Source organism: Poecilia reticulata, linkage group LG13 (genome assembly GCF_000633615.1).
Source record: "Poecilia reticulata strain Guanapo linkage group LG13, Guppy_female_1.0+MT, whole genome shotgun sequence".
NCBI classification, from domain to species: domain Eukaryota; kingdom Metazoa; phylum Chordata; class Actinopteri; order Cyprinodontiformes; family Poeciliidae; genus Poecilia; species Poecilia reticulata.
In genome coordinates, this window is record NC_024343.1 from 21,826,493 (window position 1) to 21,840,524 (window position 14,032).

Below are 14,032 nucleotides of genomic sequence, written 5' to 3' on the forward strand. Positions count from 1 at the left end.
GAAATACAAATGAGAATCTGTGACAAGATGAAATTGCTGCTGAGAGATTCGCCATATACAATCTGATTGTGTATGCTTGAGTGGTTCTACAAAGATGAAAAAGCAAACAAAATCATTACACAGATGCTAAGGATTAGTAGAATCCTGTGTAAAACTTGCATGGCAAATTAAAGCGAAACAAGCTTCTTCCGTGATTTATCTCTTTTTTAAAATGTAAAACAAATTGAAAATTGTGACATTTCTGTTTTAGTTAACTGTAAAATCCCAATAAAATACATTTAATATATGATAGTAACTTGCCAAAATGAGAAACAGTGCAATTATGGCCTTGTAAGTGACTGCAGAGTCAAACAATCCACAGAAGATACATCAATCTATTTACTGTCGAACTAATGTTTGTCAGAGACAACAACAAAAAAAAAGTGACGCTTCGGAAAAATTAGACCAGATTTTAATTATTTTGAGTCAACACTATTCTGAAACCTCTTCAGTTATTCTCTGGCAGTGCACTGGCTGCAACCCTGAAAGTGAGACCTCTAGAGTGAAGAGGAAGGGTGTGAGGAAGGACACTCCCTTTGGTCAGAGTGTGTGAGGTTTCTGGCTACGTCCTGCACAGCTCTTCTGCTTGTGGTTTTGCTTGACTAACATACTTAATTCTGTGGAAAACAATGCAGACCCCTGCAACATACTTCAAATAGGTTACAAACTTAACTACAATTGCATATGGAGTTTGGTATTACATTAATATGCCTAGTAAGACTATTGACATCAGATTAGAATATAAAGTTAACCTCTTAAGTATGGAAAGTGTTGATTTAAATCTGGTCAGTGCAACCAACTTATGTAGTTGCATTATTTTTTGTTTCTTTGCTGCTTTTACATAAATGCATCACTACCATCATTATGATTTACATAGTGCAGTCAGTGACCATGTTTTCAGGTGTATAAAGATGACCAAAACAAAAAGGTGTTGCAGTGTTGATGGTAAGAGTCCCTAACCATGCTGTTTATACAGATCTTTGTGTGTCTGGGTGTGTGGGAAACAAACCCACAGAGTCAGATGGAGGCGGTGGCCCCTCCTTACCTCGCTCCTCCCCTCTGCTGACATGGGTATACCTGTATGTGTCAGTGTGTCACACTGTGTGTACAAGTTTAACAGGCTGTGAAAGCCAAAGAGCAAGCAGTGTTGCAGGAAAGTCGTTGACTGGTCAAGTGGGAAAGTGGAAAACGACCAGCCCCAGAGAGGCAGGTGGGAGAGAATAAGAGTAAAGAGAGAGAGAGAGAGAGAGAGAGAGAGAGAGAGAGAGAGAGAGTGGAAAAAAAGAAAGCAAATAGAGTGAAGACCAGAGAAGGAGGGAGGTAAAGAGATTGGGTCAGATAGAGACAAAGTGCAAGTGCACAGAGTATAGAGAGGAGGAGAGACTGACAGCAGAGCATTTCCCAAAGGCACGAGGCTGAGAGCAAGAAGCTGAGAAGGCCAGACTGACAAAATGCTGAGGAGGAGAAGAAGTGCCACATTCAGTGGATTTGGATGGTATGTTGTTGCCTTTATGTTTCATGCTGTTCATGTGTATGCTCGCGGCTGTTCTATACCCACTTTTAAAAGATACACATTGTTCCAATCTGCTGTGGCTGGTGTTGGTGTGCAGCTCTGGGTGGTGCACAGATGTAAACTTATCTCATGAAAAGGAAGGATGGGTGGAGGGCTGTGTCACTATGTGCCTAAGTCACACCTCTAACACTTTGTCCTGTTGTTTGTCAGCCTGCTTGTGTTTCTGTGAGAATGTACTGCTGTTTCACTCTGTGCTGTCTCCGCTTAGGGAGGGATTACAGCAGTCAACAGGCTGCTTTGTCTGACTGCTGTCTGTTGTTGCTGCTGGTGCTGCTGTCCTGCCAGGACACTCAGCTCTCTTAATGTTCTCCTGCCTCAGAGAAGCTCCCATAATGCAGCACCATGGAAGCTGCCAGGAAGCCCATTTTAGGGCTTTATAGGCTCACACTGTTGGATGGTGTGGGTTGTTGTGCCATTTCCCTTGTTGGAAGTCTTTTTGGACTGTGACACGTTGCTTCAGAGCACTTTCACCCCCCCAACTCCACAACAACCCACATCTAGGCCAAAACAGTGTATCCCGCATGACGGGCTGCAGTAACCTGTGTCAGATAGAGGTGGGGGTCACATTACATGTGGCAGAGGTAATTACAGACTTATTGTGTTTGGAGATATCAAAACAAAACAAACTCGCAAGACATTGCAGAGATTAATAGAATATTTCTGCTGAGATGGATAACGGGTGTCAGTTATTAGTTAGAACCAATGGGAGTAAAAACAAAATGATGTTTTAGAGAAATATTTAGGAAACTATGAAAATATAGTTTTTGTGAGGATGTTGTTGTCAAATTCTGGAATAGCCCTTTGTACCAGTGCTGAATCCCACCCAATTAAAACAAAAAAATATCCACAGACTTACAATTTCATGATGATAATACTGTAACTGACAGTAAATATTATTGTATTATTAAATGGTGTTAATTCTTCCAGTTCAGATTCACTCTTCTGCATCAATTAAAGTTACGAAAAAAGACTTTCAAGTTCACAAAAAAGTGAGAATAACCCAGTTTGTTTAACCGTTAAGATAATGTTGTCTGTGTTTTATGTAGACCTGTTTCTATTTATTTGTGAGAACTTTTCACATAACATCCAACTGTCTCTGTGGAAGGCAAATTTTAATTCATCCCAAATTTGCATGACCAATGACTGGATCTCTTTCTTGCCTTGAACTACAAACATTTGAGGATAAATTGTTTTGCCTGCTCCGCCTTATAGACACATAACTTACAAATGGCTATTCAAATCTCCAAAATCACCTTTGGAGAATTCTATGTTTTTAATTGTAGTTCACTACTGTAATAAATTGTGTAGAAACAGAACTACAGCACAAATATAACTTGATAACTGACAAATTACAAGAAAACTACATAAATCTCCAACTGTAGCTTCACCAGACAGGTCTTTATTATTTTCAACAAATGGTAGTTTTTCATTGTGACTTTCATCTTCTGTGAGGAAGACCTACAGGTGAAGGATAAATAAAAGCCCCAACAGCCTATAGAAAGTAGCCTCCGGATGTAATCGTTCTGTTTTTCCACATTCTTTCTAGACGCCATTAAACCATTAAAATGTCATCAATCTACAAGAGTCTTTAAAAAATATTTATATATCTTGATTTTTTTTCACATTTTGTCAAAACCCTAATCTTTAAATATAGTCATAAAAAATATGGAAAATAATACATGATTTTGCAATTATTTTAAAATAAAATCCAAAAAGTGGAGCATGTATTTTGTAACTGCCTCCCTGAGTCAATACTGTGTTGAATCACCTTTAGTTCTTGTAGTTCTCTTGATTGACATCTTTGCCCATTCTTTTTTTTATGAATTAGCAGAATCTCAATCAGATTGAATGGGAAGCGTTTTTGTCTTCTAATTTTGGACATTGTTGGAGCCTTCCTAACACATACATAAGCTTTGATCTGACAAAGTTAATGTGCAGGGTTACTCTTTCCACTCAAAGTTTCATCACTTTCATATCTGACCAAAGAATCTTCTTCCACATACTTAGTTCATGGAAACCAACATATATTTAGTCGTTTATTTCTTAAATAAATGACTTCCTTTTAGTTTCACTAAAGGCAAGACTTGTAGAGTGTCTGACTAATAATTGTCCTACTTGCAGGATGCTGTGCATCTCTGCAGCTCCTCCAGAGTTATCATGACTTTCTTGACTGTTTCTCTAATTAATGCTCTGCTGCCTCCATCTGTCAGATTACATGCCCGGGCATATATTTTTAGGTGTGAAGTTAGATAAGGGACTGATCTGACAATATCCCAAGTTGTGAGATGCTCAAAACTTGGGACATTGTCTGATAGTATCCCTCCATCATCGGGTTTCTATGGAGATTAACATGAATAGGTATAGTTTCTGTTTAGGAGTTGATTGTAGTGGATTTTATTTGCGAGAATTGGAGCAAACAGAACTCAAAACAAACACACGCAACACTTTTCATATTTCTATATGTAAAAGATTGTAGGCTTTTCCTTCCACCTTCCAATTTTGCAAAAAAAATAAATAAATAAACTCAGAAGTTGTAATGTGATGTGAAAAACTCAAGAGATGTAAATATATTTGCAAAACAGTGTATGTGGCATGCAAAGCAATAGTAAGGACAAACATTGATTAGTCTCAGAACCGTTAGCTTAGCACGCTAGGTCCTGTGTCACTATATTTGGAACCTTGTTCAGAAAATAAAATTAACAACTGGGGCATCTTGACATCACTGCTGCTGAATCTGAAGCAGAAGAACATTTTAACAATGTAGTTAATGTAAATGTTTGACCTAATCTTAAACTACAAATTTCATTAACTGTCCTGCTAGCTACAGCTAAGAGTAAACGTATTTCCCTGAGATTTGAATATCTGACAATAAAAAGAGTTATTACGTTGGTAGGCAACCTCGCTTAGTGTATATCGGCTTTGTATGAGTATTTGTTGATGTCATGGCGATGCGTCACCATCTGTGATATCCCAGTGCGCTGGAAGATATTCAAATTATATGTAAAGCTAGCAGCTACAGCTGTAAACATGCTTTGTGTGTTTACACGGTTAGCTACAACTGGCATTAGGAGCTCTGTAGAGCATTTATTCTGAGTTTGTCACTCAGAACAGTTTGCTCTCCAGATTAATGGAATGATGGGAACATAAGAGAGGAATCCAAAAACACATGAATGGTACAAACAACAACAACTCTAATGTCTACCCTCACCATGTCTTTACCAGGAAGCTGCAAGTGAACCTAAACGTGAAAATAGACTCTTGATTTTCCATGTATATGGTATGAACAGCATGAATTGAAACAAGACGAAGGCCCCTGTAAACTCCAAGAGCGTTCAAAACCAGTCCGAGCAGATTGGAGAGAAATAACCTTGTTATGCGAAGCCGACTCTGCTTTCTGCCTCTGCTTTTATCAAAAATATTCTCTACAGTGGTTGTGCTTCGGGCTTTGCTGCACCTTTGAAAATTAGTGCATTCATTTTCACCTTTTGTGACCTGCTTAGTGTGGCTGCGGTGCAATATTTGTAAGTCATGTAAATTTATACGCCCTGTCATGTGCTCCAGAGAAGAGCCACATCAATTAAGATAAGATATGCTGCGGTTTAAAGGGGCCCCATGGAGATGAGGTTCTAAATCTAGGTCCTCATATTTCTTTGTTTCACTAAAGATAAAGTATGAGCTAATATTTTATAACTGGTGCCTTGAGAAATCAGTAATATTTCCCTTTTTGTTTTTGTGTGTCTGCCTTTTTTTCTCTCACTTCTTCTCTAGGATTGACAAGTCCACTTTGTCTGCACTGAAAGGACGGTAAGTTCTTTCCTCATATCCTGATTGCAGGAATTCCTCAATGCTTAGGATTTCTATGTTTGATATTCCAATATTTGTCTGCCGCATGAAGATGCATAATAGATGTAAAGAGCTTCTGGGGAAAATTCCTAGAAAGCACTGATGTATAACAGCTCACCAACCTTCTGACCAAACTGCAGTAACTAACAAGCTTTTCCATCTTTCCTTCAATTTCGCACTTTCAGCATTCTGACAAAATTCTCATCAGACTGTTTAGTGTTGTGTCTTTTACTCAAGCAACCCACAAGAAAAGACAATCTTGAAATCAATATACACATCCTACTCACAAGATTGCGCTCAATCTTGTGAGTAGGATGCATTCTCAGTCTCACATCAGTGAAGAATTAACTACGCGCTTTCCTTCCCTCTTTCCCTCCCCACTTTTGAATTTAGAGCGTGTGCCGAGTAAAGGTCACGTCTATTTTTCCCTTATCGGGCACAGAGAGAACTTCAGCAGACTTACGACACTTTTTTTCCTAAATGTTCCATCAGTTGGAATGAAAGGTGTTTTTCTGTAAATCACTGTCACCCCAAGACACTCGTTGCTGTGACAGTGTTCGGTAGCATTCTCGGCTCAAACGCTGCCGAAGTCGACCGAGGACGATATCGGTTTCTCTGGATCTCTTCTGGTTGTTGCGGTTTACTCCCACATGCATGCTGCATGGGTGTTGTACTGTGGCCACCCACGGCTACCAAAATAGAAATTCACCCAGAGGGTCTGACAAAGTCTCATTTAACATAATGAAGCTGCAAAAACAGTTTTATATAACTGGTCTTATTTGTTTGCTGCTGGGCAGTGTGAATTATGTTTGGTTCTTGCGGGAGTCTGATTCTGTGACCTTGCTCAGATGACTAACAGATGGCTCTTGTACTTCGCCTCGACTGAACTGAGTTCATGACATCATTTAACGAACATTTCTTAACAGATAAGACTGTTTGGTTGGCTTGTGTTTCACAAATGGAAAAGGTTGAGTAAAGGTGAGCATTCAGACAACCGTATGATTCTTTGCATGAAGTTCAGGAGGACTCCTGTTTGAGAGCAGCCCCTGTTTGTTGAGGCAAACCTCTCTCAGGCCCGGCTGGAGGAGGTTACCCTAGTGATGAGAGGCAAGGGGCTTTTGTGTGAATTTCTGTGGAGGGTTTTGTATTAACCCACACAGAAAAAAAACCCTCTGCCCAAGGAACAACACAACTTTCCTAACCATCCTTCACTTATGCTAACATTCAAACCTTTCATGTTTTGTCTGCATTCTTCAGATATCATCCTATCCTCTGCTGTAGTCACAGTGGAATTTTAGCTATTGTGACATGGGTGTAAAATAAGATGGAGCTTCTCAGCAGAATGCCCTAATTTCTACGCAGGTAGAAATCCTTCACATTTCTGGGACATGTGAGGGGAATTCACCTTGTTTTGACAAAGGAATCTGTTTCTGGAAGCAAAATTAAATTTACAAGGAATCTTTTATTTTCTTAGGCAAACCAAATATTTTAAGATTTTCTTATACAACATAACTCTACTTTAGTATTTATTGAAGGTCCCAAGGTCCTAGCTACTCAAGCATTGTTTGCTTTCAGTGCTTCCACAGTAATTGACACTCAACATGTATTGACAACAACAGCATTTAAAAATCAAGAACAAAATAAAAGTTTATTTCCTCCTAATCTGTAGATGTATTTCTACGTTTAAAAGGTAAAGATCTTATTGTTGCCATGGCTGCTGAAAGTCATCAGTCAATGTCGATCTCTTTAATAATCCAGAACATGCCTATGGGACACTATTAAAATGCTGCACTGAGCCTCCAAATCCCTCAAGGACGACAACCCTGAAAACAGCACATTAGGTGCAGCTGGGTTTCTAAACAGAAACCAAACAGGTTCCTGGTTGGTGTGGAACCCCGAGCAGAACTTGTTTGTCCTCCGTGTTCACAGAACTGGGCCTTGGTGTCTCCCCACCCGGCCCAGGTGCCTGATCTGGAGTGGCTCTGAATATGAATGAGTGAGTCGTGACTCCTGCTTGAGCTGCTGCTCTGTGTGAGTGAGCGAGTGGTGGTCCAGATGTTTGATCCAGGTAATAATAATAATAATAATAATAATAATAATAATAATAATAATAATAATAATAATAATAATAATAATAATAATAAAAGCACAGAGGAGAGCACTGTGGAGGAAAGACAGGCTCAAGAGGATATGAACAGACACAAGGTGCTCTCCATTGTTCAACAAAGATTTTAAATACTGAAAATTTATTTTTGATTTGCGTTTGGTAAAACAAAGCACATTCAGCCCTTTTGCTCCATTACTCTGAACAGAGTTTTTCAGCTGAAATAAACTCCAAGCTTCTGTCTGCTGATGGTTTGCTTAACTCTTAATGAAAAATGAACAAGGAGAAATCCACAGGGGGTAAAGCCCACACAGAAAGAGAGGAGGGGGTTGGGGGGAAGAAAGGTGAAATAGGGGGCACAGTGGAAGGCCAGGGGAACACAGACATCAGATGGATTGCTCACTTAAAGGTCTCCCGGTTTTATCTTGTTCTTTCGTTCTTGCTTTGTCCTTCCCTGTGTGTTTTCTCCTCCTCTCTTGCTCTCTGTTCTGCCTCAGTTCTCCAGCTGTCTGCACTCCCCTCTGTCATTAATCCCTCTGCTCTCTCCGCCTTCACTGGACACACAACACCTCATTAATACCTGCATAATCAAACCGGTGGATCCATGCAGTCTGAGCATGTGTCTGTATGTGTGTGTGTGTGTGTGTGTGTCTGTGTGTGTGTGTGTGTGTGCGTGTGTGTGTGTGTGTGTGTGCAAACACATGCATCTGATTTGTCTTGGAGTGGCGGAGGGGATGAATATTAAGAGTAGATGAACACGGGCTGTAGAGGAGAGAGGAAAGAGGTCAGCTTCCTAATATTTAGAGACGATGCCGCGCAAACTGTGGTGAGTACAGCTGCCTGCTGCTTCTTTTAAGTAAAGTTTGAAAAGTACCTTTAAACTGTATTATTATTCCTATTGTCTGAGCTATAGTGGTTAAAGTGATATGAGTGGTGGAGGTGTGTCATATGATCTCATATTGTTAGTACTTTGCTTTTTCTATTATCCGCAGCTCAAGGGAGCAAATATAGAAAGACAAGTGATCCTGAGAGGCGGTCTAGTTAGAAATGACATGGCAGTAAAGACTAACATCTTTCTGAACTTCTTCAGTGATATGAAAGGGTTAGTAAAGGAAATGTCAGCAGTAGGATAAAACAGAAAATGCCGTGCTTGAGTCATGCTTTATGTAGGTATTGACAGTGGTCGTTTAACTGAATTAATTGGCTTTTATGAGGAAAACACGTAAAATGCCTTTGTGGCTTTCTTTGAAGTTTTGTTGGTGCAGCTCTATTTTACAACTTTTATATGGTTTTTCAGGCTGTAACCTAGAAAGGCATAAAAAAAGCATTATATTTAGTTTTTTTCCTGCCCATCCTACTGTCATTGTTTGTTTGTATTCGGTGAAAGGTAATGCTATTTCCAGTGTTTTAAACTTTACTTTTACATAACTCACACTTAACATGGCTAAAGTCATATTTTCCATGTGAGATTGTGCAAATTTACTTTTGAGATTACAGCAGAGCCCTGCAGTTCAGTAATTATGGATTCATGTATTCACTGATTTTTCTGTGAAACATAACTCGAAATTATTTGTGGAAAATTATTTATGGAAAATTTGGCTATTTGCCATTTTCCATTTTTTGAAATTAAAATTGAAATCCTATTGACTGGGATTCGCAAAGCAGCCAGTCAGGGAGTGGCACTCTTTTTACCTGGCACATATTTGGTGTTTGAACAAATGAAATAGACCGTTAGGAGCATTTTTATAGGGGAGTGGCTGTTGTTCATAACGCTAAAAAATGCCAGGGATCCACTGTACTAAAAGGCTGTCAATGTTTCACAAGGACCCATGTCAGAGTTTAAAAACTTAAAAGGATAAAACAGAGCACCTTCACTGTATTATTCCTGTCTTACAGAGAAAGGAGCCAAGTGCATGTTTCAACTTTTCATCAACAGATGCTTTTTACATCTTTTGTGCCTGTTTTAATTAGATTTTTTCTTTAACTTTCACAGACTCACTAAATAGCTGACTGATTTGAGTCTTCTTCAATCAGTAAAGTCTACACAAAATTTGTTTGTCATTGTTTAGCACATTAGCTGACTGTAAAAAGATCTGAGTTTTGGTTTTCTGACTTTTATCAAGAAGTTTGGTGTTTCAACAGTTTAGCTAAATAAATAATGATCTGCTTATGGTCACCAGCTAATATATCTGTGGATCTCTGATAACTTACTTGCTGCATTTTCAATCTGGTCCACTGCTGCTTGGACACTATGTCCTGTTTCTAGATTCATCTATGCTAATAACAGAGTCTGCAGCCAGCTGTTGCTAATGAAACACTGATACTCTCCAATTACTTTTTCCAACCGCCTCTGTCCTGAGATCAAACAGAGCAGCTGTTCACATCTGAGACGTGTCACAATCACAGAACACATGAACACATGAACATGTTTCTTCTGCAAAAATGCTCCCGTCTGAAAATATATGAGAGGTTCAGACCGACTGGCTGATGTGTGGTCAAAACAAGGGAAAACATTAAATTGGGTCATTTTTATTGTTTAATATTAGAAAATAACCTTAAGAACAAGACACAAGGAGTGTCTTGTTCTTAAAATAAAAAGAAAATCCCCTTTCTTTTAGTTTTGTCCAGGCAAGTTTTTTGGGGGCAGGTGTAAATGTTATCTGTTGGGCCCATCATGGAAAAGAGCAAATGGGCTGCTTCTATTTCTGGAGCCTGGCATTTACTCTATCTCCTTGTGTGACTTCTATATTGCAGGCAGCTATGGTGAGTTGTGACCAAAGAGCAAACATGAGCCTGAACGTCTGGCTGGTATATTTACTTTAGGTGGGAGCTTATTAAAACTCGAGACCTTGGTCTGCAGCACAGAGGAAAAGAAGCAGTGATTAGTAACATGGACGCTGTTTGCAGGCTTAATGACCTGTCGTCTATATTGTGCTCTGCGTATTGGATGCGATTGTTAATGTAGTGTACACAGTTACATCCAGCTGCCTAATCTAATATAAGCCTGCAGTCAGAGGCAGAGATAAAGGCGAGGAGCAGTAATGAACGACAGAAGTTCAGTTAGGTTTTTATCTAATACACATTGGCCCCGGGTGAGTATTGCTCTCAGCTGGGGTTAATTACAGGAACACTGGGCTTAATGTATCCACGCTGCGCACACACATGCACACAGAGCATCTGCTGGATCAGACTCCACTTGTTGAAACAGTGCAGTCTGAATTTTCTCCGCTCTGTGTGTCTCGGAGAGATTGTGGGGAAATGATACATAAAGCGTGACCGCAAGGTTTCGGACGTGTTTGTAGAAGTATGAAGTGGGAAGTGGTAGAACTCCACCCATCCTTCAGAGCTCAGGGGAGGACGTTGCACTTCCTGTTGTCAAGTACCTTCACTTCCAGTTTGGGTACATCACAAAGAATGACACATTTTCCAAAAAGTGACCTTTCAAATTGTAGAATAAGTTGCTTTCAGCTGAAATATTGTCCAATTCCAAGACCGTACTCAAGCAAAACACCTTGTTAGTCATCAATAAATGTCTTTCATGTTAACATACTTCTCAGTTTATTTTCTCGCATGCTCAACGAGTCCAGAAGTGAGATTTTTTTTTTACATTTAAATATTTTGTCTCAATTCTTTTTTACTGTGACCACAAGAGGGGGCAAAGTGCATGTGTTTGTTTTGCTCTGACTGATGGCGGGACAGTAACCAAAAAAATCAGTGCTCTTCAATAAAAGCAAGTCCAATGAGTCAAAAAAGCCACTAGAGGGCGCAATTTCTCCACGGTCACAACTGATGAAACGACATGCAAGAGCAGGAGGAGCAGTCCCACCTGTTAACAAGCAGTCAGTTCTTAATAAATGTGGAGAATTGCATGGAGAATATGAGTAACAGATACTGAAGAGAAAAAAATATAGTTTTATAAAAAACATATAAATTGTGTAAAAATGAATAACAAAACAAAGTGACAGCTGGACTTAAAAAAAACATTCCCTGCTGTGTAAATTTGTAAAATGTATTCTACACAACTGACATACAAACAAACAAAAGAAAAACTTCAACATCCTTGATATGGGTGATGCACATTGACCCCAGCAAGTTCACAGACTGATAAGTTGCCCCTATGAAACAAGATCTCTGTGTTTTCCCTGCCATACCCTGGTACGGCAAACTACAGGGAGCCATGGCTGTTGCCATGGTAGCAAGAGCTGATGATCACCTGAGGGACGGTCCAGCATGGTTCATTACCATGGTGACTGGTTGTCTCACCTCGTGGCCACTTTTCATTGCCAGAGCATCCAAACATAACAAGCGTAAGGAGAATCTGACTTGCGGCGCTTGTGGTAGCAGAGTGCATGCAGTTTGGGTGACGCAGGAGGAAAAAAAAAAAAAACATATATCATACAAATGTCCATTTTTGGTGTTAACCTATGCAATTACAAAACAATCCTTGGTGATGACCAAGCAAAGTTGAGAAGCCGTGCTCAGATAAAGGTGAAATCCCATTCAAGTCAGTGAACTATTAGCAGTTCCAGCTTTTATTTTTATTTTTTCTTTATTTACAACCGTCTTGAGGCCAGCTTGAAGGGGTCTTTATTGGCTCCATATTATGTGCTTCAATCTCCACCGCGCCATGTTTGTCTGATGTTTTACCAAAAGCAGCATGAGATTGCATCAGTAGTGTATCTTGTAAACAGAAAAGCACTTATCATGGCACCAACACAAACACCAGGAAGTTTTAGCCGCATCATTGTCTAAACTGGCTAACGGGCAAAATGGCTGCTGGCTGGATGGGGAAATCAAATTACGAGAGCAGTGAGAGTAAAGCAATACAATAATGTTGGTCTGATCCTGTCTGGATTTGCTGGAGGGAGCTGAGATTGGTAGTTATGCCTTTAATGAAATTTGATTAAAAGGTCACATGAGCCCTTAGACAAAAGAAGATTTTAAAAAAACTTCAGAAACTGACTTTTCAAAAAGAAATAGTGGTACTTAACTAACTTTATGTAGTGCTCTGTTTTAGATGAGGGTTCCTCCTGTTTCAGCATTGTAACAAAGGCAAAGCTGTTAACTTGGAGTTACAAGACACTCTGATGATGCTGTCTCTGTCCGTATAATAACCTTTATAAGCAACATTTATGCTCAGGCACACCTAAGAGCAAGTTTGGAGCTGTCAAAGTCTGTAACATGCATGTTTTTGGACTGAGTGAAATATGTAGGAGCCCTTAAGAGGACCCATTCATGCACAGGCAACACATGCAGAAAGCAGCAGTCATGATTTAAACCTAGATCAACACGCTAGGCTCATGTCAGCATTTTTTACTTTTTGTTCTGATCATATTACTCATTAATAATATTAATTATGTGGCAAATGCTTATTGTCAATAATTATATTTCCTTAAACTCAACACTTTGCCCAACACACACACACAGCTTTCTCTGTATATTTTAGCACAGGCAAAGAGCAGGTCACATGATGGGAACTGCAGCAGCCAATTCAGTCGTTGTTTGTGAATGCCATTGTGACTAATCATATGAATCAGATCAACAAAGCCATGTGGTAGCTATTAAAGATGAAAATAGGCTGGATAATAGTCAGATGTAAGGCTCTCTGGGAGCTCAGCAGACATGATCGAAAAGCAGACCAACAGCAGACTGAGTTCTCCCTACCTATAAGTTAAAGGAAAAATCCAGATAAGCCTGCAGACTGACTTTTAATATAGATCCAGTGTTTCTGTTAGTCTACGACCAAGAGAAATAAACTAAAACATTCAGACTCTTCTCCCTCTGCACCTCGGAAATTGATGTCCAGCAGTGCATCTGCAAGGACTCTGCTTGATTAAAGCAAGTCTTGTTACTCTAAAGCTCCCCCCTGACAACCAGATGCCTCTTAGCTTTTGACAAATATTTACTTCTTGCCATTTCCCTGACACCACACACAAACACACGCAGTCAGACACACACTTAGACACACAGAGTAGCTGATAAGCACACCATCTGGCCCGAGTGCTGGCTGTTAAGGGCTCATAAAACCGATCCTCACCTATTCAGAGGGAGAGGGCTCCATGAGAGGCAAGACGAGTAAACAGCAAGCACACCAACCCACTCCTGCTTCTGCATACACGCAAACACTTGTGCACCATTCCCTCCCACGTCCAGGTTCTCCATTTGATGGGGGGGGAGGATGTAGGAGGTGAGAAGATCAGAGGATGTACCTGTCCTAGCTCGGTGTATTTCTTCATAACTGCTGCCTTCGCTGACTTTCTTTGAGGAAAAAGACGCAGAGAAATTGATTCTGCTGACTCACAAGTTGACCCGAGGGCTACTTCTCCCGCACATGGGCAGCTCTGTGAAACACATAAGTGCTGGATTTATGATCTAAACAATATATTCCTCCAAACAGAGGAATTCAGGTATTCCAGCAATACATTTTTGCTTGTAAGCAGTAATGTAGTTACGTAAGCCCAATTATTAATGCA

General features: G+C 39.9%; 1 protein-coding gene across 2 annotated transcripts in view; it reads left to right on the forward strand.

Moving 5' to 3' along the window:
* The first annotated feature begins 1,363 nt into the window (after positions 1–1,363).
* The window catches only part of rap1gap2a (RAP1 GTPase activating protein 2a), an 80,482-nt gene continuing 67,813 nt past the window's right edge, over positions 1,364–14,032 (forward strand). Inside the window, exons 1-2 of one of the 2 annotated variants that reach the window (XM_008426028.2) lie at positions 1,364–1,534; positions 5,381–5,416. In XM_008426028.2, coding sequence (XP_008424250.1) covers positions 1,491–1,534; positions 5,381–5,416 — 80 coding nt within the window. In that variant the 5' untranslated portion in view covers positions 1,364–1,490. Of the gene's footprint in view, positions 1,535–5,380; positions 5,417–8,365; positions 8,386–14,032 lie in introns of those variants that run through there. The other variant, XM_008426033.2, reaches the window with a different exon arrangement.